The 23,236-nt window shown below is 27.9% G+C and overlaps 1 protein-coding gene across 4 annotated transcripts; it reads left to right on the forward strand.

Annotated features, from left to right (window-relative positions):
* Window positions 1–39: 39 nt before the first annotated feature.
* On the forward strand, window positions 40–18,783 carry LOC107452110 (SAFB-like transcription modulator). Of its 4 annotated transcripts, none has more exons than XM_071184405.1 (4): window positions 40–11,962; window positions 13,997–14,052; window positions 14,880–18,330; window positions 18,378–18,783. In XM_071184405.1, exon 1 carries the CDS (start codon window positions 263–265, stop codon window positions 2,489–2,491), a length of 2,229 nt encoding a protein of 742 aa, XP_071040506.1. In that variant the 5' UTR covers window positions 40–262; the 3' UTR covers window positions 2,492–11,962; window positions 13,997–14,052; window positions 14,880–18,330; window positions 18,378–18,783. The 4 variants fall into 4 exon arrangements, with proteins under 4 accessions (XP_071040506.1, XP_071040508.1, XP_015923902.2 ...); XM_071184407.1 differs by having other exon boundaries at window positions 17,321–18,330; XM_016068416.3 differs by having other exon boundaries at window positions 40–2,758.
* Window positions 18,784–23,236: the final 4,453 nt, after the last annotated feature.

The raw sequence follows: 23,236 nt of genomic DNA on the forward strand, positions 1-23,236 counted from the left end.
TAATTTCTACTTTTTGACAACAAAAATATTTTTTTATGGTCATAAAATGCTTAAAAATAGTTTCCCGCTTCGCATCATAATTATATATGATGAAAAAAATTATAGTTTAAAAGGCGTGACATGAAGAAGTGAAGAGAAAACGTAACGTCAGAAAAATCTAAATGTTTGCGCTCTTCAAGAATTTAAAGTTTGGATTTAAATTCGTACATTATAGTGAATATAAAGGTTGTTTACATAAATTTTCATTGATTCTTTTATCAGAATGGCTTCTTCTTCTGTAAAAATAGAAAATTGTGAGAGTTCAACTGAGGAGAACAAAACACTGAATTCGGAAAATAGAGTTAAACTTCCAGATCTGAAAGTTCAAGATTTGAAAGTGCAGTTGGAAAAACGTAGTCTTGATAAAACTGGAGTCAAATCCGTCCTTTTTGAAAGATTAAAAAACGCGTTAATAGAAGAGGGAGAAGATCCTGAAATTTTTACTTTCCATACTGTGGGGGAAAGCTCAAATAAACAAATTGCAATTAAGAAGAATAAATTAAGTAACACAGAAGTTAATGGTGAAGTTCACATTAAAGAAGACATGAATGATGGGATAGAACTTGATATTAAAGATGAAGTATTAGATGTTATTGGAGATGAATTTATCGAAATGAATATTGATAATGACGATAAATGCTCGAATGAAGTAACATTGCAACTGTCTATTGATGAAGAGGATGCTCAGTTAAATGATGAAGAAAACATTTTAGATATTTCAAAAATTATCGACAGTGAGTCTGAAATTAAATCAGATATTGAAAAACCCATTGATATTGTTTCATGTGATATATCTGTAACTGAGAAAGCATCTCCCGTAAAAAACACTCCTACAAAAGCAGCGAAACCATTAATTGAGGAAGTTAAAAAGAAGAAAAAAGCTTCTCCAGTAACAAAAAGTTCAGATTCCCGTATAGCAGTGTTATCCAAAGCTTCTAAAGTCTTAGGAAAAAGTAGTAATACAAAAAATGTTTCAACACTAAACAAATGTCTATGCATTACAGGTTTACCATGTACTACTAGAGCTGCAGATCTTAAAGTATTATTTAGTAAACAGGGTAAAGTATTATCAGTGAAAATAGTTAAAAGTGCTAAACAAACACCTGGAAAATGGTATGGATTTGTTACTATGGCAACAAGCAAAGATGCCACAAAGGCAATTCAAAATCTTCATCGTGTTGAGCTTAATGGGCATGTTATTTCTGTTGAAAAAGCCCAAAGCGATCCCAGTGTTTTAGTAAAAAAATTAGAATCTAAATTGGTTAGCCCTAGTTCAAAGTTAGCTTCCGGTGCAAAAAAACCAGCCAAAAAAGATAGTTCAAGCTCAAAAAGTGTTGATACTTCAAAGTCTAGTTCCTCATCTGAGCATAAAGTTGGTAAACAAGAATCGAAAACTAGTGTTAAAAAATCAGTTGAATCTACTGATAAGATAAAAGATAAAAAAATTAATGATAAATCTAAAGGAAGAGATACAGATCGCAGAACACGGGAATCTAAAAGTAAAGAATACAAATCTCGGGAAGTTGAGGATAGGTTAAAAAGAAGACCTCAATTTAGAAGGCCTCCTCCATTTAGGCAACGGCCTTTTTCATTTAGCGAAAGACCCGGTTTTGGAGCCTCTCGTAGAGCTTTTGCTCCGAGGCCTTATTCTGTTAGAGGTGGGTTTTCTAGTGATAGGTTATCTAGATCTAGCAGCACAGCATATTCTCTGCAGAAAATCAGGGAGGAAAGATTGAGATTACGTGCAGAGCGCGAAATTGAAAAGAGGAGGTTAGAAGAAATAACACGTCATCGATTTATTGAAAGGAAACAAAGAGAGGAAGCTTACAGACTTGAACGAGAAAAAGAAAAACTACGCCTTGAAAGAGAAATGTTAGAGCGGGAAAAAGCAGAAATATTAAAATTAGAAAGAGAGAAGCAGAGACTGGAACGTGAAAGACTCGAGAGGGAAAGAGATGAGCTGAGACGACAGTCTGAATTGAGACGAAGTTCAAAAAGACCAATTGCTCGTGTGCATGAAAGAGAAACTGAACAGTTTTGGAAGAAACCAGCTCCACGTTATGAAGCTCGTGCCAGTTTTACTGCTGAACCCTCTACTAATTCACGGTATGACTATCCTACCAAAGAGAGAGCACCAGTGGTTCCAAAGCATGAATATGAACGAAGAGCGGAACGTTTCAACCCCAAAACTGTGGAGCCAGCTTCAAGAGTTGGCTATGATAGTCGTGATTCCAGACGTGAAGTAACCATACGTTCCCGTGATGAAAGGCAAGTATATGATCGAAGCATTTACCGAGCAGATCGAGATTCAAGGCCAAGTTTCCCAGACAGAGAAAGACATTCCACTACCAAAAGAGATTCATCAAGAATAGACTGGAAGCATGACCGAAGAGTGCACGAGCGTGTAATACCTTCTACAAGCAATAGCTCATCTCGAAGAATGTATTATTGAAGAAGATTTGACTGAATTGTTGTACATGTATAATGCATTGTTTTATTATCTTTATATCATAAGAATATATGAAAAATGATTTATTGAAATTCAACTCCCATCCTGTTGTGGATTTCATAGTCAGTTGTCTTTTATTTTCATCTTGCCATTTAGTCTTCTTAAAGAGATGTAAAAAAGTTGTCTGTAAAAATTTATTTGAAATACAGATTTTTCAAGTTTCTGAAGTTTACAAGAAAAAAAGTTTTTTAAATCAAAGTTATTTTGAAGGTAAGAGTTTCTACTTTTTTTATATTTATTTCTTCTGAAAATATTTTATGAGTTTTATAAAGATGTTGCATAATCTTCCTGAATAGCCTTTAAGCTTTTTATAAAATCTATTAAAACAACACGTATTTACTTTCATTTTAGGATTGCAAAATTATAAACAGTGATATAAGATAGTGTTTACTATATAAATGGATTGTAATATGCACATTTAATGGAATATAATCACATTAGACTGCTTTCGTGTAAGTTTGTTTTTTAAAATATGAGGGTTTAAAAAGTATTGGTTTGTAAAGATATGTATATTAAATTTGTTAAGAAAATACAACATAAAGTAGAAGATGCTCAATTAAAAGAAATTCTTTTTTTTCTCCTTTTTTTGTTACTATGGTAAGAAAATAAGTACTGTACAAAGATAATATAATTTCCCTGTGTAATGAGAAAGCTGCTTCTGCTCATGAAAACACATAGTTCAATTGTAATTGTTATATTTTTGTATGGTTGATGGGAGGATTTAATATGGATAATATCAAATTTTTTTTAATTGAGATGTAATCCTTATAAGGTTGTTTGTTCTAAGATTTTTTCTTAAATATACATAGTGTTGCACAACCTTATATTTCTTTACTGTATGAATTAATGAAATAATACAGGCAATTTGGTATTTGTGACAATTTTCGAAGTCTAAGGCTATGGTAGGATTTTAAATGCTATCTAGTAGAAAACTTCTAAAGGAGAGGAAGTATTAAATATTTTCTATCATTCAATATTAAAGAAGAAAAATACTTAAGTAATTTTTTATTAAATTGAAAAAGTTTCTTCCATTTTAGTTCAAAATATAACTAAATATATTGTTATTCAGATTTATCAAGAGAATTAATTATTAAGCATAATATTTGAATATTTCATGGTGTTAGATGCTCTCTACAGTTAGCTTCAGAAATACCTATTTGTCTCAATTAGCATGAATTTATTATTTTCTTTTTTGTTTAAGAATTCTATTTTATTTTTAAAATCTTTATTTCCTTTTTGTTAGTTGTGTGTAAATATTTAGTTATATTAATAAAAAGTTACTAAAAAATTAATTTGGAGGGGATATTTCCGTATCAGTATCTGTTTACGTCTTCAACCTTACCCAATGCGCTGAAGATTTTTTTAACTTGCGAAAAATTTGAAAGAAAAATATGTTGTGGTTTGCTTGGGGCTGGCTATGAAGACCTTTAAGAGTTGGTCTTCTTTTGTTATGTTTTTTTTTTTTTTAATTTATTTTCTTGAAGATATTTCTACCTAGAAGTTGCTGAATTTTGACCGATACGGAAATTTTCCTAAATGACCATATACCGACTATATACAGATTAATTAAAATTCTTTGAAATAAATTTTGATGGCTAACTAAGATTTGTTAATACTATATTTTGTATATTTTTGTAGTAATACTGTCTGAATAATTATAATTTAGCAACAGAATATCATATTTACCTATTGTAAACTATTTATAGTATATTTTTATTTTGAGTACTTAAAAGAGCTCTGGATTATCTTTTTATGAATTATTGACGATGGTATGTACCTATTTCATTCTAAAATTTACCTTTTCCTAAACAGTGATTTAAGTTTAGACAAGTCACATACATGCTTTACATTAAAATTTTTTAGTTTTTTATTTATTTTGTATTTTCTTAATGTTAAAGAAAAGTACTTTATTCAATATTTTGATCATTTAATGTACAAATATGTAAAAGTTACTTTCAAAGAAAGTGGATATTTAATTTATTATGGAGTGTGGAATTTCAAATATGATTCTATCTATAAAAGCCATTTAGTTTCAACACCAGCTAAATGGACTTACATATTTTAAAACAGTGGACATGTTCTAGTTGGTAAAATAGAATATTTTAACATGCATGTTCATTGTTTCGATATTGCGATGGTTTTCTAATTCAACTGTTAAATTGTTTGTCAAAACATTTCACTATTCACAGGGCCGGATTAACCTATAGGCACACTAGGCACGTGCCTAGGGCCTACGAAAAACTTGGGAGAAAAAAATTTGTTGACAAAAATAATTTAGCTTTAAAAACAACAAGTGTATTTTGCACAAAATTATGAAGATACAAATAAAAATATAATATTTTTCGGTAATAAATTATTTTGCAGAATCTTATGATCTAATATATTACTTTTTTGCGATTTTTGGATTCAACGAAATCTTGTATTATGCTGTCGAATTCCAAACTACGCAAAATGTCGTATTCAATAGACATAAGTGCGAGCGATGCCAAACGATCTTGATTCATTGTTGAACGCAAATAATTTTTTATCAATTTTAATCTGGAGAAAGATCTTTCTCCTTCTGCATTTGATCCAAGAATCGACAAATATATTCTTAATGCAATGTGAACGTTAGGAAAAGTATTCACAAGTTTATCTTTAATTTGAGCCTTCAACATTTCTTGTGCAGATTTATGTTCATACAAATTTGAAAATAGTAAAAATTCATCTACAAAGTTTTCCTCTAAATCGGATGAGTAAATTTTCACCAAATTTTGCGCTTTTAGTTTAATCTCAGATTCTGACAAATTTTTGTAAACAAAAAAACCGAAATTATCGTACAAATCACTGTAGGCTTTACGCCTTTTAGTCATTTCTGAAATTAATACATCTAAAATGGCGTAATGCGTTTCCATATGAAGAAAATTTTAGCATATATTTTGAAAAGAAGGGAGGACTGGGGGAAGGAGGGGAGGGGCCCATAAACGGCTGTGCCTAGGGCCTACGAAAGGTATAATCCGGCTCTGACTATTCATTATTCTTCCATTAGTTGGGTACCCAGTCAGATCCTGTGACAAAATAGCTATCAAGTTTGGGTAACAGCTAGACACAGATTTCTGGGAACCCCACATAGAATGAGGCAAAATCTAAAAATAGAATTGCATGTCAATTCTTTGTAAGCTAATATAAGGAGTGACTTGCTGCAAGAGTGGTTATTCCTTTCTGGGACAATTTTTTTTAATTTCTTGCATGTTAAGCAAATTTATGCCAAAACCTAGTAAAAAAAAAAATTTCAATTAATACAATTCAAGTTCCCAGCAAATAGAGAAGTATCCACTATTCATGATTAAGAAAGTATCTAACGTAAACACCTTGCAAAGAGATTCATCGTTTTATATTAATTTTACTTGTGCATTTTAAAGTAGGTTATTCTTGTTTAATTTTATAATTAAATATTGCTGTAATAGTAGTTCAGATGAACATGAATTTAAATTTTACATTGTTTTATATTAAGAATTTCTTTATGAAATGTAAAAAAAATTTTACTCCAGAGAAATGTGTAGAATCTTGGTTCTACTGTTAACATTAAATATTATGATCAAATTTGTAAGTTGAGGAAAAAGGTTGAGGACTGATTTCACAATAAATTAGTGGTAGAATTAACATTTTGAGAGACTTAAAAATTGATGAAATTCTTTTTTATTACAGATAATGTTTCTATTTATAAATAAAAATTGTCAAATATTCGTTGAAATATCTTCAAAATTTCAATTCAAACAAAATAATTGAAATCCTTTCAATTTTTTAGTAAATTTTTATGTACAAAAAGCTTTTCCAATGTGTAATTGTAATATGACTGGAAGGATTAATGGAAAGCAACTGTTATTAATTGGCAAACAGTTTGAAAATAGCTTGAAGAAATATAAAAATTTATGTGAAACATTGTCAATGATGTGGGAAAGAAGTTTTCCTTGAAATTAGCTATGTCAAAAACAAGATTTTATACATTTCTTCTATTTTTTTTAAAGTTAAATTTTTTTCGCAATTTCTGTTTTATAAGTTTTTTTTTTTTTTGCATTTTTATAATAATTTTGTATAAAAATTTATTTTATTGTATTAGCTTAATACAGTAGTCTCCACTTGATCTGATCACTTCTGAACACAATGATTTGGATTGCATTAACCTCTTGCGATTGATAACAATCCTGTGGCAGAATCACTGCGACATCTTCGTCAAGCATTACGGATTTTTGCAGATTTTTCATTTTTAAAACAAAAATTTTTGGTTCTCTGTTATTTAGAATTTTTCAAAACATGTTTTTTTTTGTGTAAAACTTACAAACGATTGCCTTTTCTACATACCGGGAAGGAAAGAAATGCTGACAATTTTCACTTGATTTTTAAAATCTCAATGTGATTTGTTGCTCAGTAATTACTGTTAATATTTTCTTGATTTTTTTTTTAAAAATTCCGATATTCCGAGTTTGAATCGCACGTTCAACTAATTATTTTTTTTAATGCTTTGTTCAGGTATTGTAAATCTATGCTTTAACTGTTTTAATTGTTTTTTTTTTCTCACAGTTATTTCTCTGAGTTTTCACATATATTTTTTTATATATATAAAAAATCAAATTGTATATTTGATTATTCACTTTAAGTGTGGTAATGTCACAGTATTTTTGGCAGTTATTGCTACCGAGTTCCACATGATTTTTAAATTACAGAATTTTTAATATGATATTATGAATCTTTAATATATTAGTATTGCAAATCCATTTGGTTACTTGATTGTTTTTACAGCAGTTACTGCTATTGAGTCTCTATTATGAGTATTATATGCCATTAGAGTATTTACTTTTTAATAATTTTTTTTGTTGTTGCAGTTATTGCCCTTGATTTTCATAGTTTTTTTAAATTGAACATTACATTAATGTAATATTAATTATTACAAGTAAATCTTGAAGCATGCTTTTGAGTAACCTTTTTTTTTTGTTTTTTAAAGAGTCCTGTTTGCATGATTTTATTGTAAATGGACTTGTTAATCTTTTTTCTTTCTTTCTTTGCAGTTACTGTGATGACGATTTGCAAAATGCAAATAAGGAAATAATTAGTATTTTCTCCCTTTCAAAATGCAAGAAAATTGTCCATAATATAAGAATTAGTTCTTTTATTAGTTGATGAAAGAAATTATTACATTTGGAATTAATAAAAAAAACTATCTACAGTTTTATTCTTTACAGAGAGTGTTTTTTCTTTGCACTATTACTATTAAAAATATCTTTTAGAAAGATATCAGTCGTAGCGAGGTTTGTCATAAAAGGCCAGAAAAAATTGTTTGCCTTAGAGAATAGTGAATGAATCACAAAATTCTACGAATTTACTAATTTAAGAAAATATAACTAGAATAAAAAATTTAAATAATTCTAAAAACATTTAAAGATGTAATAATCACAGAAAGCGATGATTTAAACATACAAATGAATAAAATAAACCAGGACTGAGTGATTTAAATAATAGTGATTGATAACATTTGCTGCAATCATATTAAGCTGAGACTACTGTATTTACAATATCACAGTTATTTTTTTCTTGCACATGGAAGCTTTTTGTGATCTAGAAATTATTTTGATATAAAAACAAGTTTTATTTATAGCAGTAATTAATTTTTGTCAGTTAAAGGTTTTTTCTATTATTAATAACATTCTTGTGTATATTTTGTGGATTTGCAAATATTCTGGTGTTTAATATAGTTAAGGGTTTTGCTGTTCTACTTGTGATAAATATTGCAACTATATAAAGATGTAAATGTGTAAAATATCCATTGTTTTGGTGGGATGTATAGTTAAACAATAACTTTTTCTTTATTGTATGGAATCTGTGTTTAATAAAATGTCTGGAAAAATATGTACCCTAGTTTTTGTTTTGAATGGATTTCTTCATTGTCAAGCTTTAGAAGATCCTAGTCAATAAGGAATCAAGATTATAATATAATGAGACTAAGGCAAGTATGAAAGATACTAGACCACAAGATTTTTCGTTATCAGTAAGTTACTTATTTTAAAATAAATATTAAACAAATTCCAGTAACAGTGTTGATAATATGACTTGAAGTTATATAAAAGTAGATGCGTCATTAGGAGTGGAATATACTTCAGTTCAAATCATCTTAATTCCAAAGCAATATCAATTTTAAAATTATACAAGTTTTCTGTTTTGTTCTCATGACATCATTATTAGGCTTGTTTTTATGTGTATACATCAAGAAAATTCATTGCAGACATTGGCTTATAACAGAAAAAAAAAACTGGTCTATTTCCCTGTTTTTGCATCTATAAAAGTTGAAAGAGATTCCCACATATGCACCGAACCGAGCCATAGCGAAGAACATAGCTCCTTTTTTGGGGGTCTCTCTCTCTTAGTGACCATTATGGGAACACCACACAAATTTGAATCTAGTGAGACAATGGTCTATACCTAAACAGGTATTATATTAACTTCCACATCAACTATAGGATCTCCAGTTATGTCAGATTCACGTGTATCTTGATGTGTATGCATGCAAGATCTTAAATTCCGGATTAACCTGATTCTTGTTATGCTACACACAGCTTTATATCAGAAGAAGGAGTTGCATTTTAATTAGCATTACCACCAGGCTTAGCTAATAGAATTAGAATATTACTTGATATCACAAAAGCTTCTAGCCATCTATTTCTGTTTGACCATGGTCCATTTTATCTTGTCTTTTATTCTACTATAAGGCAGCTATTTCCTTTGATGAAAAAAGGCAGCAGAGGGGAGAAAACCTTAGTTTTCTTTACTGCAAACTTTTCAAACCAACACTGGTAAAGAAGTCATTGAATTGTGCTCTCGATGTAACATGAATGGAGTAATTGGGCTGTTTGAAATTTTCCCCGACATCTCAAGCGCACGAAGCCTTAAAAAATGCTAATAATAAGTCTTTTTACATCACTAATCTGAAAAAAATCACAATTTTTAATGTCAAGAATTGCGACAACAAGCTTGGATAGGTGGGGGAAAAGGAAGGAAAAAAAACAGAAGACATAAAAAGCTTGTCACACCTTAAAAAAAAAAAAAGAACTAACTTCAAATCATCTAAACAAACTTANAAAAAAAAAAAAAAAAAAACTTGAACGTGGGTTGGACACATTCTGAGAATGACACCATCAGATTCAACATGAATATCGCTGACCTGGGCCCCAGATGGTAAGAGGAAGAGAGGGCGAACAAAATTAACCTGCCTACCAAATGATCCCAAAAGCAAGAAATGCTTTCAGATGGTTGAACTTGGGGAGTGTCTGGGAAGCAGCACTGGTTCGAAAGGGGTGGCATGCCTTGCTTGTGGCTTCATATGCCACTGGAGCGATAGGAGAGTTAAGTCAAGTCATCATGCACCTAAATTTTGAGATTAATTAGGAGTTGTCGTCAGAAGTGAACCAATTGTGGAAAAACGTGTTTTCGTTCCTTTTATAATGCCATGCGTCTGATGTCAGGTTTTGTGCAAATGGAAAGTAACAGAACCGGTTTAATCTCTTTTGCTGACCTCAAACTATTGATAGTGAAAATCGTAAATGTATGCAGTTTCAAAGTTTTGCCCCTCGTGAATTGTCAGTTTCCATAAGACTAAAGAAAGCAACATTTAGATATTTACATTTGGTTACAGTAACATAAAATAAAACATTTTCCTCCTCAACGGTTGTGAAAATTTTGTTGAATTTGAACAAAAATGTTAGCTAGTGAGAATTTTTGTTTTTATTAACTCTGAAATTATTCATCATGATGATATCTACCTCAATTTATATGAGTTAGATTTAACTTGTTACTATTTTTCATTTTAAATATTTATTACAGCCTACACCGTTTAGTGCGACATCCCATTAGAATGACTTTTTGCGTAAAAATCTTCATTATTATTCCTTAAATCCAATATTATTTATTAGAATCTCCTCATAAAACTATTCTATTGAATTTAATAACTAAAGTTTTGTTTATTTCCATAAATATTAATGATAAAATAAACTTCAAACAAATTTATATTCTTAAAACAAAATTCTTTCATTGACAATGAGTCATTTTAATTTAATTATTAATTTTAAATGCTAAATTTTTTAAACTAAACTCTATTTCTATTGATGTTGCTGCACATTAAATGTAGAAAGGGTGATAGTTCTTAGATTTTTACCCTTGGTCTTGATCTATGATCAAAAAGATAGTAAAATTTGGATTACTTCAAATTGTTAATAAAAATTGTATTTTTCTAAAGTTGGCATGAAGTCCTTTTTAGGTTCATTAAATTAAAAAGATGCATTCAAAATCTTTTAATTTGTTTTGAAAGAATACAATAAATTTATCTATCTAATTTTTCTTGATTTGCTTGCAAATTTTATTCACTCTTTTTGTGAAATGTTAGTCCTTTAGGTGGTTGATTTTCTGATTAATAAAAAAGATCTTTGTGGTTAAATGGGCTTGAGTTATTTATGTATTAGGAACTATCATGTTCCATTTGTATTTTTACCTATAATTTATTATTTTAAGTTGTAACTAAAAAAAAGACTTTTATTATGGAAAAATAGAGAAAAATAAGGGTTTTTACTTTTTAAAATTAGCTATTTTTTAAAAAAAACAGGTGGAACTCAAAAAGTTCAAATTTTTAATATGTCTGGGAATAAAAAGGTAAATTAAAAAAGTTTTTTTTTCTTGCTATAAGTTAAATATAACAATCTTAAAATTTTAGACAGTACAAGGAATGAAGTTGACAATATTTTAATTAAATATTATGATAGAAGCATAAATTATAAGATAAATACATTTTTTAGTAACTATATACAATTAAATTTCATGTGACTGGAAATTTATTACTTGCACATTTTTTTAACCTAAAAGGAGTCTACTTTGTTAGAGTAACCTGCATATTAAAAAAAAAAAAAAAATTTCCTGTTGGGTTACACTTAAGTGTTTAAAAATAATCTGATTCTGAAAAATCTTCATGAATAAGAATTGCGCATAAAATCAGAAGAATGATTCGCCAACTTTTACAAGGAAAAATATTAATGATTGAAGAAGTATCCTAATAAAAAGAACAGCTGCATATCCTGCTCGCACTACGAAGAATTTGGGCATCAAAATTATTGATGTTAAGATGCTGTCTTTCCATTTCAGAGTTCGCTAATCCGAAGATGGTGATGTTGACTTGTATTTTTTATAGAAAACTATTATTATAGATTGCTTTCCTGAAGATACATGTACAGCTTGCTGGTATCCAGATCTACTTTAACATCAAGTTTAGAGAAATGATCAGTTTTTCCATTTTTCAAGCTTCTAAAGTCTGACGAATATCCAATTTCCTTTTTACAAATTGAAGACCTACTTAGGTGAAGCAATATTGAAAAGGGCAGGTTACATGGATTCCAAGAGGTACTACTTAAACTTTTTTTCAATTTTGTAGATTAATAATGTTCAAATATCTTGTAGCATTATACATTCACAGGAAAAGAATACAGTCACCTGTATAAAAATGTATATTTATTGTAAAAGATGGATAGATTGTTTTAAGAGGGACACTTCATTGGATTCAACATCCTTATCTTCTGTCGGGCATTTGATAAAATGACCTTAGTACTGGAAGTAGAGGACAGTGAAGGTAATGGTACTACTATAGCCAGAAGTCAGTTGATACTAGTATCAATGCTCTAGTGTTTTTGTCAGTAATCCGTAAAAGTGCCATAATCATACAATTTTTTTTCTCTTTATTGTTTCTGTATTAAACTTTTCACAACTATTTTTCCTGTTGCAACATCATTCATGTATTCTTTGTGAGTTGTAATTTTATTTAAATCTTATTAAATTCGTTTATGAAAGTTTATTTTCCTTTGGATATTATTCAATATATTTCCTTCTCTTGATGTTAATGCATTAAATGGTATCAATGTTGATGGTTTCTGAATAATTTAAATTTTATTCTTGTATTGCATAAGTAAACATAATTATAGTCGAAATTTTTATTCTATATGGTTCATCCAAAATTCACGAAATATGTTTTTATTTATTTTGTAATCTCTTAAGTGGTTGTAATATTAATCTGGAATCCGTTAGGTGAAGGATAAATTTTTTATAGTGTATTAAATGAAATGTCTTTCCCCTAGAAATCTCTATTTTCCAAAAAAATGTTCCAAAAAAAAGTACTTCTTTCTAGTATGCAAAATCTAGATAATTTTTTTACTCCTTTTTAAAGATATATATATATTCAGGGCCCTTGCTAAGCCTTTGCCACCTAGCCAAATGCAATAAAATCGTAAATTTGGCGAAGGAAGTTGTGTTTTTGCAAAAGTGTTGGAGAGTGATTTTTTCTACTGGAAAGAAAAATATATATTTAACTCGATCCTCAAAATTACGTCAAAATGAATTTTTCTAAACAAAATCGGTATTTTTAATGCACCACATAACCAATTAGAATTGGGTCCAAATAATATAAGCCTGAAGCCTTATGGTAAAATAGTTTTCTATGGGGAAAAAATTAATCATAAAAAAATGCTAAGATTTGCATTTGGCAAGCACTTTTGAAAATTGGCGAATATTTTTAATATTTGGCTAATTTACTGGCTAATAATTAATTTGAAATCCTTAGCACAGGCCCTCTATATATATTATATATATATATTACATTAAATTCAGCCTTTACATTTTTCAACTGTGTAGTTTAACAAGTATTATTTTTTATTTGATTTATGAAAAAAAAATTTTTTTTTAAAATTCATTCCTTTCTTTCTACATTAAGTGGCAAGCGCAAAATGTTAAGCCACAAGCCATAGTGGGAAACAGTTGCTAATCCTTTGTTAGTTATTTCATAGTGTTATCCTATTAATAAATTATATTTCCTTCTTTACCAAACTGTTAAAATGGAAACATATTTTCCTACTTTTTGTTCTTATTTTTACTGCTATATGGAGAGGACTTAATGTTAAACTTTCATTTCTTAATTAAATATTTTGCACATATTTTTCATTGTTGTGTGAAAATCTAAAGTTAATCTGTTACATTACTTAATCTTACTGAAATATTTTTTTTAAATTAAGTAAAATTATTTTTCAACTTGTGATGATATTATTTCAAATCAACTAGATATGATATTTTAGCATTTTCTGTAATGTTGTTCTTTTTTTGACATTTCGCAAAATTAAAAAATGCAATTTGTTTTTAATGTTTTAAAAAATCTAAATTTACTATTATTTTAATTATTTAATATTATGTATAGTTTTATCTGTTTGATATTTTTATAAAATATTTATTGTATCTGAAAGATATATAATGATTTAAATATTTTTTTCCTTTTTTATTAAGTTCTCTTAAAAATAAGGAAAAAAGTAAGCATGGTTTTTTGAATTAAGATGTTTATAAAATTTTGAAAGTATCTAATCTACAATTTATGACCTTTGTTTTTTCCTCTTATAGTGTTTGATGCAGTTATCTTAAGTTTGAAACTAAAGTAAACAAATTAAGTAAGTTTGGTAAGTATTGCTGATATTCAATTAATTTATTGTTTAATATATATTTTTTCCTCTAATAAAGTTAAGTAAAAATTCTATTCACCCTATTCAAGAAATTTTATAAAAATTTAATTGCATGGTAATATTATAATTGTATTTCTATTAAATTTATCTGCTTTTTTAAAACTTAGGATAGTATTATTATATTTTATTAATATGCATCTCCAATCTATATATAATCCAAATTTAAATAAACTTAAATAATATTTAATTAAAAGCTATAACAATGCAGATGATAGCCTGTTCATCTTTAAATATTTTGTACAAACTCCTCCTGAAAGAACAAGTTCATTCCTAAAAAGGTTTTCCCCTATGAAGGCACTGTGCCTTTGTTATGTCTACCCTTACTTCATGCATCTACTTGCTGATATTTTCTCCTACTGCTTCTCTTCTAATCCTGGCAATTTCGAACTCTCTAATTCTGGAGAGAGAGAAAAGAAGAAAAAAACAATATATCTCTACATAGTTAAAAAAAAAAAATGCTTTCTTAGCTGATCAGGACTTCGGATTCAATGTAAACATAATCTTAAATTTACTTTTTGTGTATTCTTGTGTAATTTTCTCTGAGAACATGATCCTCCCTACTCCAATACTTAAAACTCTTGTAATCGACCTATTGATATCTAAATTGTCTATCTCAATCATCTCTGATTTCTTACTTTGAGCGAGTCTTTTTTATGTTCATCCTTCTACTTCTGATGTATTCTTTGGACAAAACTATCATGACACAGCGGGATTTGTAGTTTTACTGATTTTCAAGATAAAAAATATTTTATTCTAATTTCTAGCTTTTTTGCCCTGATATTCCTGATTGTTGTGTATGTTCAGAACAGCCTATTTTCTAAGAAGACAAACACTGATTTTTAAAAAAAATAGATTGAAGAATTGAGAGCTTTAGATTTTTGATCCAACATTTTTGCTGTTGTTGATCCAATTGGTTATTTCAATTTGGAAGTTTCTATTGATGATTCTTTTGCATCATCAAATGTTTATGTTTTACTAAATATAACACATAAGTTCATCATTGGTATGGTCGTTTAACATCATTTAAGATTTCTGTCCTGTTTAGATGAAATAAAAATATTAGAATTACATAAAAATATTAGGATTAAATAAAAATATTAGAATTAATTTAAAAAGTGTATATATATGTGTATATAAAATATATAAAAAGTATTTTCTTTACAAAATTGGTTATTTAAACAAAATGTAACATTACACAGTCAGCAATTAACTGTGAATGTAATAAAATTTTAATATTTACTAAATGTTCTTGTATTTACTTCAAAAAGTTTAGGAGTTCATTAAAATTTTATTTTTTCTCTTGTCTTTTTTATTTAGAATTCATTTGCTTATACTACAATTGTCTAATTTAGTAAGAATTTTTAAATGTTTACTACATGGGTGTTTCTCCAAAAACATAACAATATCATGTCCAAACAAATTATCACACAATTAGCTTGAGGTAGATAGCTTTTGTTTTTTATACTTTTAATACATTGTTTTTCCCATGCGGTTTCGTGCAGATAAAAAAGTTTATTCATTTACAAATTCCTTAAAAAGTTTTTAAAATTATCTAGCAGTTGCTCTCCTCTCCTGTCTAAAAATTTTTTTAAAACTTATTAAACATTTCATTTATTAAAGTAGTATTAACATATTATATTTTTGAAGATGTAAAATAATATATATATATTTTTAATTCGTTTAATTTTTTAACTCACCGAGTTGATTTGAAAGTTTGCCCAAAGATTTTCATGTATGTCTCCTGGCCCAGAAATTTTTTTAAATTTTTAGTCTTGTGCCTGCAACACTATATATTTATTACCACCATTCTGCTGAATTGATGGAGTGCTTTGAAGATCTGATTCACCTGATGTTCTTATCATAGCTTTAAAGTTCTATACTAAAGTGTGTAACTGTTTCTGCTGCTATTCTCCTGTGTACAACAGCTTTATTATACATAATATTTTTTTAAAAAATTACCTATTACAATGTGTAATAATGTGGTGAGTCTATAGAAAAAGTTTCTTATAAATAGAACCTGATTTTTTCTAAAAAAAAAATACTCTCCTGCATTTTTTAAATTAAATTATTGACTTATCAGCCAATATCATCAATTAAATGATTGATTGCAAATTTATTCAAGGTATATTCTTAATTCGAATGATTATATTCTAGTATTATAAAGCTGATTACTCCTACATTGTCATTAAACATCAAATGTCATCAATTAAGTGAGTTCCTTTTATTATTTTTTTTCTTGTTAACTGCCGTATATAGAGCACATATGAATTTTTTAGATTTTTTTTTTTTAAAGTACTTTTAGTTTTTAAAAATTTGTAATTTGAAGAGGTCAAGTTTTTGGAGAATCACCCTCATATTACTTTATTGATTAGAATGAATTGATCAAAACAAACTACTAGGAAAACTGCAACATCGTGGAATATGGATTACACCAGTAATATTTTTCAATTTAAATGCAATACAGTTCCATGTCTTAGCAGAAAATTCCTTTTAAAAAATGACATTTATTATGAGATATTGTCCCGAAATACATATTTTGCATCCAATCTAATTTGTGTTTTCATTGCCAATGTATTTTTATTTTGTTTTTTTAATATGCTTTTCTTCATTATCAAACAGTACCAATTTCTATTCTAATATGAAGAAATATATTTTTCTGACTAAAAGTTTTAATGCATTAGTTTAACTTAAACTAATTTGTAGTAGCTTGTGAAATATAGTTTTTTTTTTTTGCATTATCACTATTAATTTTATTTTTGTATCCCTGTCAAATATAAAGTAAAATGAACTATTCACATTAGCGATGTAAGTGAAGAAAAAATTTAAATTTTATCAAAATTTAAAGAAATTTTTATTTGCTTGATTAGCAAGGTAGGAAGGAATAAAAACCTGTTTGCCTTTAAGAAATAGAAAGGATTTGAAAAGCAATTATTAGAAACATTTTCAAGTTTGTTTCATCCAGCAGTAAAACTTGTTTTGATATTTTGAATCCCATTTACCTCAAAAATGATTCGTTTAAATGTGTTAGTATTTTTTTTCTTGCTTAAATATTAGTTTATGACTCTTGATGTGCAAAATTTTTGAAAAAGAAATAGCAAGATTACAGAACACCTTGTATAATATGTAATGGTAAAAAAGTGATGTAATTTTACAAATGCTCAATCCTTTTTTTTTTTTAATTAAAAAAACATTGTGTTAATTCCAGTGTTTATTGTCACTCTTCCTGCATCTGTTTATATCCTAGATACATAAAGCCTATCTTCCTAGATACATAAAGCCAAAATCAGAAACCCACAGTCATTGGAAAGTGTATCTTTTTCAGTGCCTTTCAGTTTTGACTTCTACCAGAATGGAAGTGATTAATCTGACTTTTCATTTTTATCAGGGTTTTCCTTTCCTTTATATTTAGGTGAATCTTATTTATATAAGTTTATTAAAAATTTACACCTTATACATCTGTTTGGTTCCTTGGGATAAGTTGATTGAATGAATCCTCTATAGTTTTAATCTTCATAGTTTCTGGCATTAAAATTTGTCTTTTCTTTCTATTGAGGTTCTGAGATTTTAATAACCATTTGAAAAGATGTGAGTAGCATCAATTCTTCATTAAAGAATTCTGTTAAGTGTAATCAATTGTTTTGTCCCCTTTCTTCTTCTAGTGAATAATAGCACTGCTTTTCACACATGTATTGTTGATATACAACTTTCTATTTGTTTCAGTTCTGAAGGATTGATCCACAGACTGATGTTATCTTTTAAATTTTTCTCATCTTTATTTTACTAAACAAGTTTAGCTTTGGTTATCTCTTTATTTGCAATTAACTGGTTTAAAACTTTTAAATTTCTTTGTTCTTCATTAATTCTGTTATTTAGATTTTCTAGGTATTGTTTTTGTCCTTATTTCTTCCTTCTGTTTTACACAATACATCAGCTATCATATTCATGATGGCATTTTGATTTAATCATTTTATTCATTTATCCCAAACAAAGACGGGGGCCAACGGGGGAATTTTAGAGACACTGAGCTATACTAATTCATCCCAAGTCATTTTCGAATCTGCAACTTCTCCAAAGTTTAACCGGATATTTTCCAATCATATTTAATGTGGTAGCACAATTTATGTTTTTAGATTCAGTTTAAATAGTTTTAACCACCACGACACTTAAATAATTCATATTAAACTTAGTCTTCTATATAAAATACTTGATAATTAGGTTCAGAATTTTTTAAATGATGGCTATATAAAATACTTGATAATTAGGTTCAGAATTTTTTAAATGATGGCCAAATGTTAAATTCATTTGGTTACATAATGATTATTTCTCTGCCACTTTATTATTGGTTTTAAATAAAATTAAGAAGAAAGACATATAATTTAACTATAGTTATGTATCTTATATAATTTAATTTTGTATTATTAAAAAAAAGGCAAGTAAATATTTTAAAGGGAAGAAAAAGAATACCTAAAATATTGATATTGAAAAATAGACAAAGGCATTGTGCTGATTTGAGGTTGTTTCAATGTCGATGAGATCTCCAATAATTACTAAAATTTCTTTAATACATATTGAACGATTTTCCAACTCTTTGTAATGTTTGTCTGCAAGAAAATGCCGCTAAAAAGAATGTTCATAAGTTATGAAAAATAAAAATATTCTGATACATATCTTGATTGCCTTTTATTACTGAGTTCCTCTTCATTTGTTAGTTTTATTCATTAATTTGGATTCTTTGATAAAAGAAAAACAAAAGAGATCCATTTTTGTGTTGTATAATTAAATTGAAAAATGTAAATAGTAATATATATAATATTTAAAAAAATATTTAGTTCAATTTATAGACATGTTAAAATTAATAGAGTCATGGCTGATTAAACTTCAGCTTTGTTTAAAAAAATCTCTGTATATTGAAAAACTTAATGTTATATTTTGTTTTGCTGCCCAAAAAACTCTAAGACTTAAAAACTTCAAATTACTAGGGTGTGTAGAAAAGTGTACAGTGATTACAATGGAATTAAAAAATACAACAATGGATTATTTGTTCAAGAATTATCAAATTAGAAACTTGTTGGGAAAAAATTACTGTTCAAGGCCCAGTTTACAGGGCGCAGGAATGCAACTACAAAGTTGGAATTTAGCATGTTGAAAGGGCCTTCTTTGTTAATGAACTTAAAACAGTTTTTTTTTAAAATTCCAATTCGCTTGAAATTTATTTCAAATTAAAGTTAATTAATTTCTCTAATTTAATTTATTTCTCTTTTTTACGTTACTTTTTTTTCCGCTGCTTAAAATCTATAAAACTTAGAATCTTTAATTTAAGTGGGTGTGTAGAAAAACGAAAAGTATAAGCAGTACGAAGGAATTTCAGATTTGACAGTAAGTTTCAGAACTGCTTAACACTTGTAATTAAAACAAAAAACAAATTTACGGCTCGATCTACTGTCACCTGAAATGCAATCTGAAGGGGAAAATTTGACGTGATTATACATCATGACATGTTAAAAACGTTATAATCGTCGAATTATAAAGTTTTTTTTTCTTTAATTTTTATTTGTATGAATTTGTGTGCTTTTTTAAATTTAAGTGCTTTTTCTTAAGTTTTTTCAGCCTTTTTGCTTGCCTTAAGTATTGACTATATATCTATTATTATAGAAAATTTATTTTTCTCTCATGAGATCTTTATTTCATAAGCTTGAGTAGATGTATGTCAGAAGTAGCAAAAGATGATTGAGAGAGATTACATTAATCGTGAAATTAAAAATAAAAAAAATCTGTTCCCTATTTGAATTGTTATAAGTATCTTACACGAATGAAATTACTAAACATTTATTTATTCTTATTGAGTTTCTCAATCTGTATTTCTTAGGATAGTTTTTATTTTATTTTTTAAGTACTGATAAATCTAGGTATTCGTCAATTTCGATACGAATAACACATTAACAAAATGTTATTACATAAAGCTACAATAGTTGTATATTTTAAAGGTATATCGCTCAGTGTTTTTGTGGAAAATATTTACGTTTAAGAAGAAATAAACGAAGAATGTGAAAAACAATTATGGGGGTTGGAGAATGGTGCGAGCAGGGTGTGGAGCCTCCAATAGAATATTATAAAAAAAATTGCTTTTAAATGGACTTATTAAAATTCCTATGATTTTTAATATCGAAATAATTTGCAAGATCAGTACAACACGATTGTATACAAATTCATCATGCTCTTCAAAAATGAAAAAGTATGCAAGAGTAGAATTCCTTAAATACAAGAAGAAAACCCATTGGTAACTATATAGATTTTCTGTTTATTGCCGCACCAAATCTATCTGAAATTGTGGCTTTAATAACATTGGGAGGAGAAAAGTTATTGAAAAACATTGAATGTTTAATTCCAACCCGATATTTAAGAATGAAATGGAGAGTTGTGTAAAATATTTGATTTTTGGTAATTATAGTTGGTTATTTTATATTTTTAAGTCGCATTGTTATTGCCACACGATTTTAGCAATAACTCTTGGCTAGAGTAAATTTTGTTATGAGTTTTTTTTTATGATTTTGAGTACATAAAAAAGTATAAGTTCTTAAAATTTTTTGAAGTCTTTTTCTTCTGAATTCAGTGTTCAATATTTTTTTAAAAATACTTATTCACTATTAGTTTATTAGAAAGTTTCGATCGTTTATTCATAGTCAATTAAAAAAATGAAGTTGACTTTTTAAAACGATACAGTAACAGCAGAGGTTTTTAGTACTAAAAGTCTAAAAAGTTACCTCTTAAATTCTCAACCACACTTAAACAAGGTAACTCCATAACCAGGGCCTGATCTTTACTTTAAACAAAATTCATCTATTATTTAATTATGAAGTGTTTCTAAAGTAATCTACGATAAATTAGTAAATTAGAGCTTATATTTATTTCAATCTTTGTTAATTAAAATTCTTCTAGACAATTCTTAATTAAAATCACAAAAGAAATAATATTTAGGGGGCCCTCAGAAGTAAGGGAGGCCTAGACCTCACAGTTTTTGTGACAAATCAGGCACTGCCCTTAACTTCTCTGATATGCTTGCAATAAATTAAGGGAAATAATTTCTGTGCGTAGTATTTTTTTTATGATATATTTTTTCCTTCACATTTCAATACTCTGAAAGTAACTAGAAAAATCATGTGTGTCAACAAAACGTTCGATTACTGGAGATAAATATTACACTCTTTAATGCTAATTTCATGCAAAAAGTCTATTATAGTTGATAAAAGTAATGTAGGAATTCTACCAAGTTAGAAATTACCTCCTTCATAAAGTGTAAAATTTGCAAACTTGTTTGTCTAATACATTCGCTACCTTCTTTCCCTTCACTCATGAGTTAAATATTCACTCAATAATGCAGGGTTTTAAAGAAATGGTAGAAATACTATGTAAGTTACAAGGAGGAGGGAAAAACATGGTAAATTATTCAAAATATTGAGCAAAATTTAATTAGCAGAAATTCTTCTTTGAATTAAAACTGGGCAAATTGAAAACAATTTTATTGACTTCGAGTACCTAAAAATGATTACCAATTTTATATTAGTTTTTAATCATTTGGTTAGATTGAAAGTTTATAAGAAAAATGCCTTTAAAAAAGCAATTTAGTTTACTTAATTTTTTTTTAAAAATTTAGTTGGTACCTAGACTAAGCAAAGAAGAAGTGTCAACCTTCCGAAACTCCTTCTAAAGAGGGACTTAAAATCTACGACTAATGACAAAAAAAATTTAAACTTCAGGGATAAGATTCTTTCGCGGATTTCCGCTTTTTTTCAGATTTTTTCCGCTGAAACTTCCGCTTTTTGCACAAGTTAAAATATTTTATGAGGAATTTAATTTTCCGCGGAGGGAAATTATTGAAATCCCTTTCCCTCCCTCTGAAGTTTCTCTAAAAATCATTTCCTTGGGATAAAACTGGTTGACCTTTATACAGGGATGAGATTTTTTTTGTCTCTCGAATTTCAGCCTTTTTATCAAAAACTCCGATTCTCTAAAAGTTTCGTTTTTTTAAATAAATATCCCGTTTTTTTTAAATTCAGTCATTGAAGTAAAATAATTATATTTATTTACGATTTTCAAAGATAAACAGAAAATTCAATCTACGCCCTAGCTGCTAACCCTTCCGCATTTTTACTTATTTTAGCTATTTTCTCCGATTTCACGCACAGAAAATAAGATTTTCCGTATTTTTTATCCGTCGGCTGGATAGCTCGTATTTTCGTAATTCAGATCTCGATTTTTATTCACGCGATTTTAATATCAATCATCGATTTTCGTATTTACCTGATTTAAAAGTTGCACATTGCGATTCTTATTTACGCTATTTAAATATCGTATATTATGATTCTTAATTACGACATTTAAAAATCCAATATCGTGTTTTGTATTTAAGCATTTTTAAAATCGCGATTTTATTATCAAATCTCGATTTTCGTATTTACCTGATTTGAACGTTGCGATTCTTATGCAGGCGATTTAAATATTGTACATTGCGATTCTTACTTACGAGATTTAAAAAATCAATATCGCGATTTGTATTTGCGAGCTTTTAAAGCCCTATGTATAAATTCGTATTCACGCGAGCTTAAAATCCAATATCGTGATTCGTTTTTGTGGTTGTAATATCGAGCGATTTAAAAATTATGCATCGTGATCAAAAAATTAAAAAATCATGATTTGTATTTTCGCATTTTTTAAATTCGATGTAGAGTTTCATATTCACGTGATTTAAAAGCCTCATATAGGGATTTATAATCACATGGTTTACAAGTTTAAAAATCGCACTTTTTTTGTCACATTTTTGTTTATATATATATATATAATTTTTTTTTTATTTCCTCTTTTTTTCTTTCTGATTACTCTCATCCCTGAAACTTACATTTAAAGATAGATCCGGAAATATTGCAAGTTTACTTCCCACCTGGTAGAATTATAATAATAATATGGATGTATTATGGGTTAAAATAGATATTTTTATTACTGAATTACATTAGGCTTAAGGAAAAAAGGCTTGAAGTTTTTATATCTTTGCATTTAAGAATCTATTAGAAATAATGTTTTACTTTAAAATAATTTCTTTTTAGATTTATATGAAAATTAATTCAAA

This window comes from Parasteatoda tepidariorum, chromosome 8 (assembly GCF_043381705.1).
Source record: "Parasteatoda tepidariorum isolate YZ-2023 chromosome 8, CAS_Ptep_4.0, whole genome shotgun sequence".
Classification (NCBI taxonomy): Eukaryota; Metazoa; Arthropoda; class Arachnida; order Araneae; family Theridiidae; genus Parasteatoda; species Parasteatoda tepidariorum.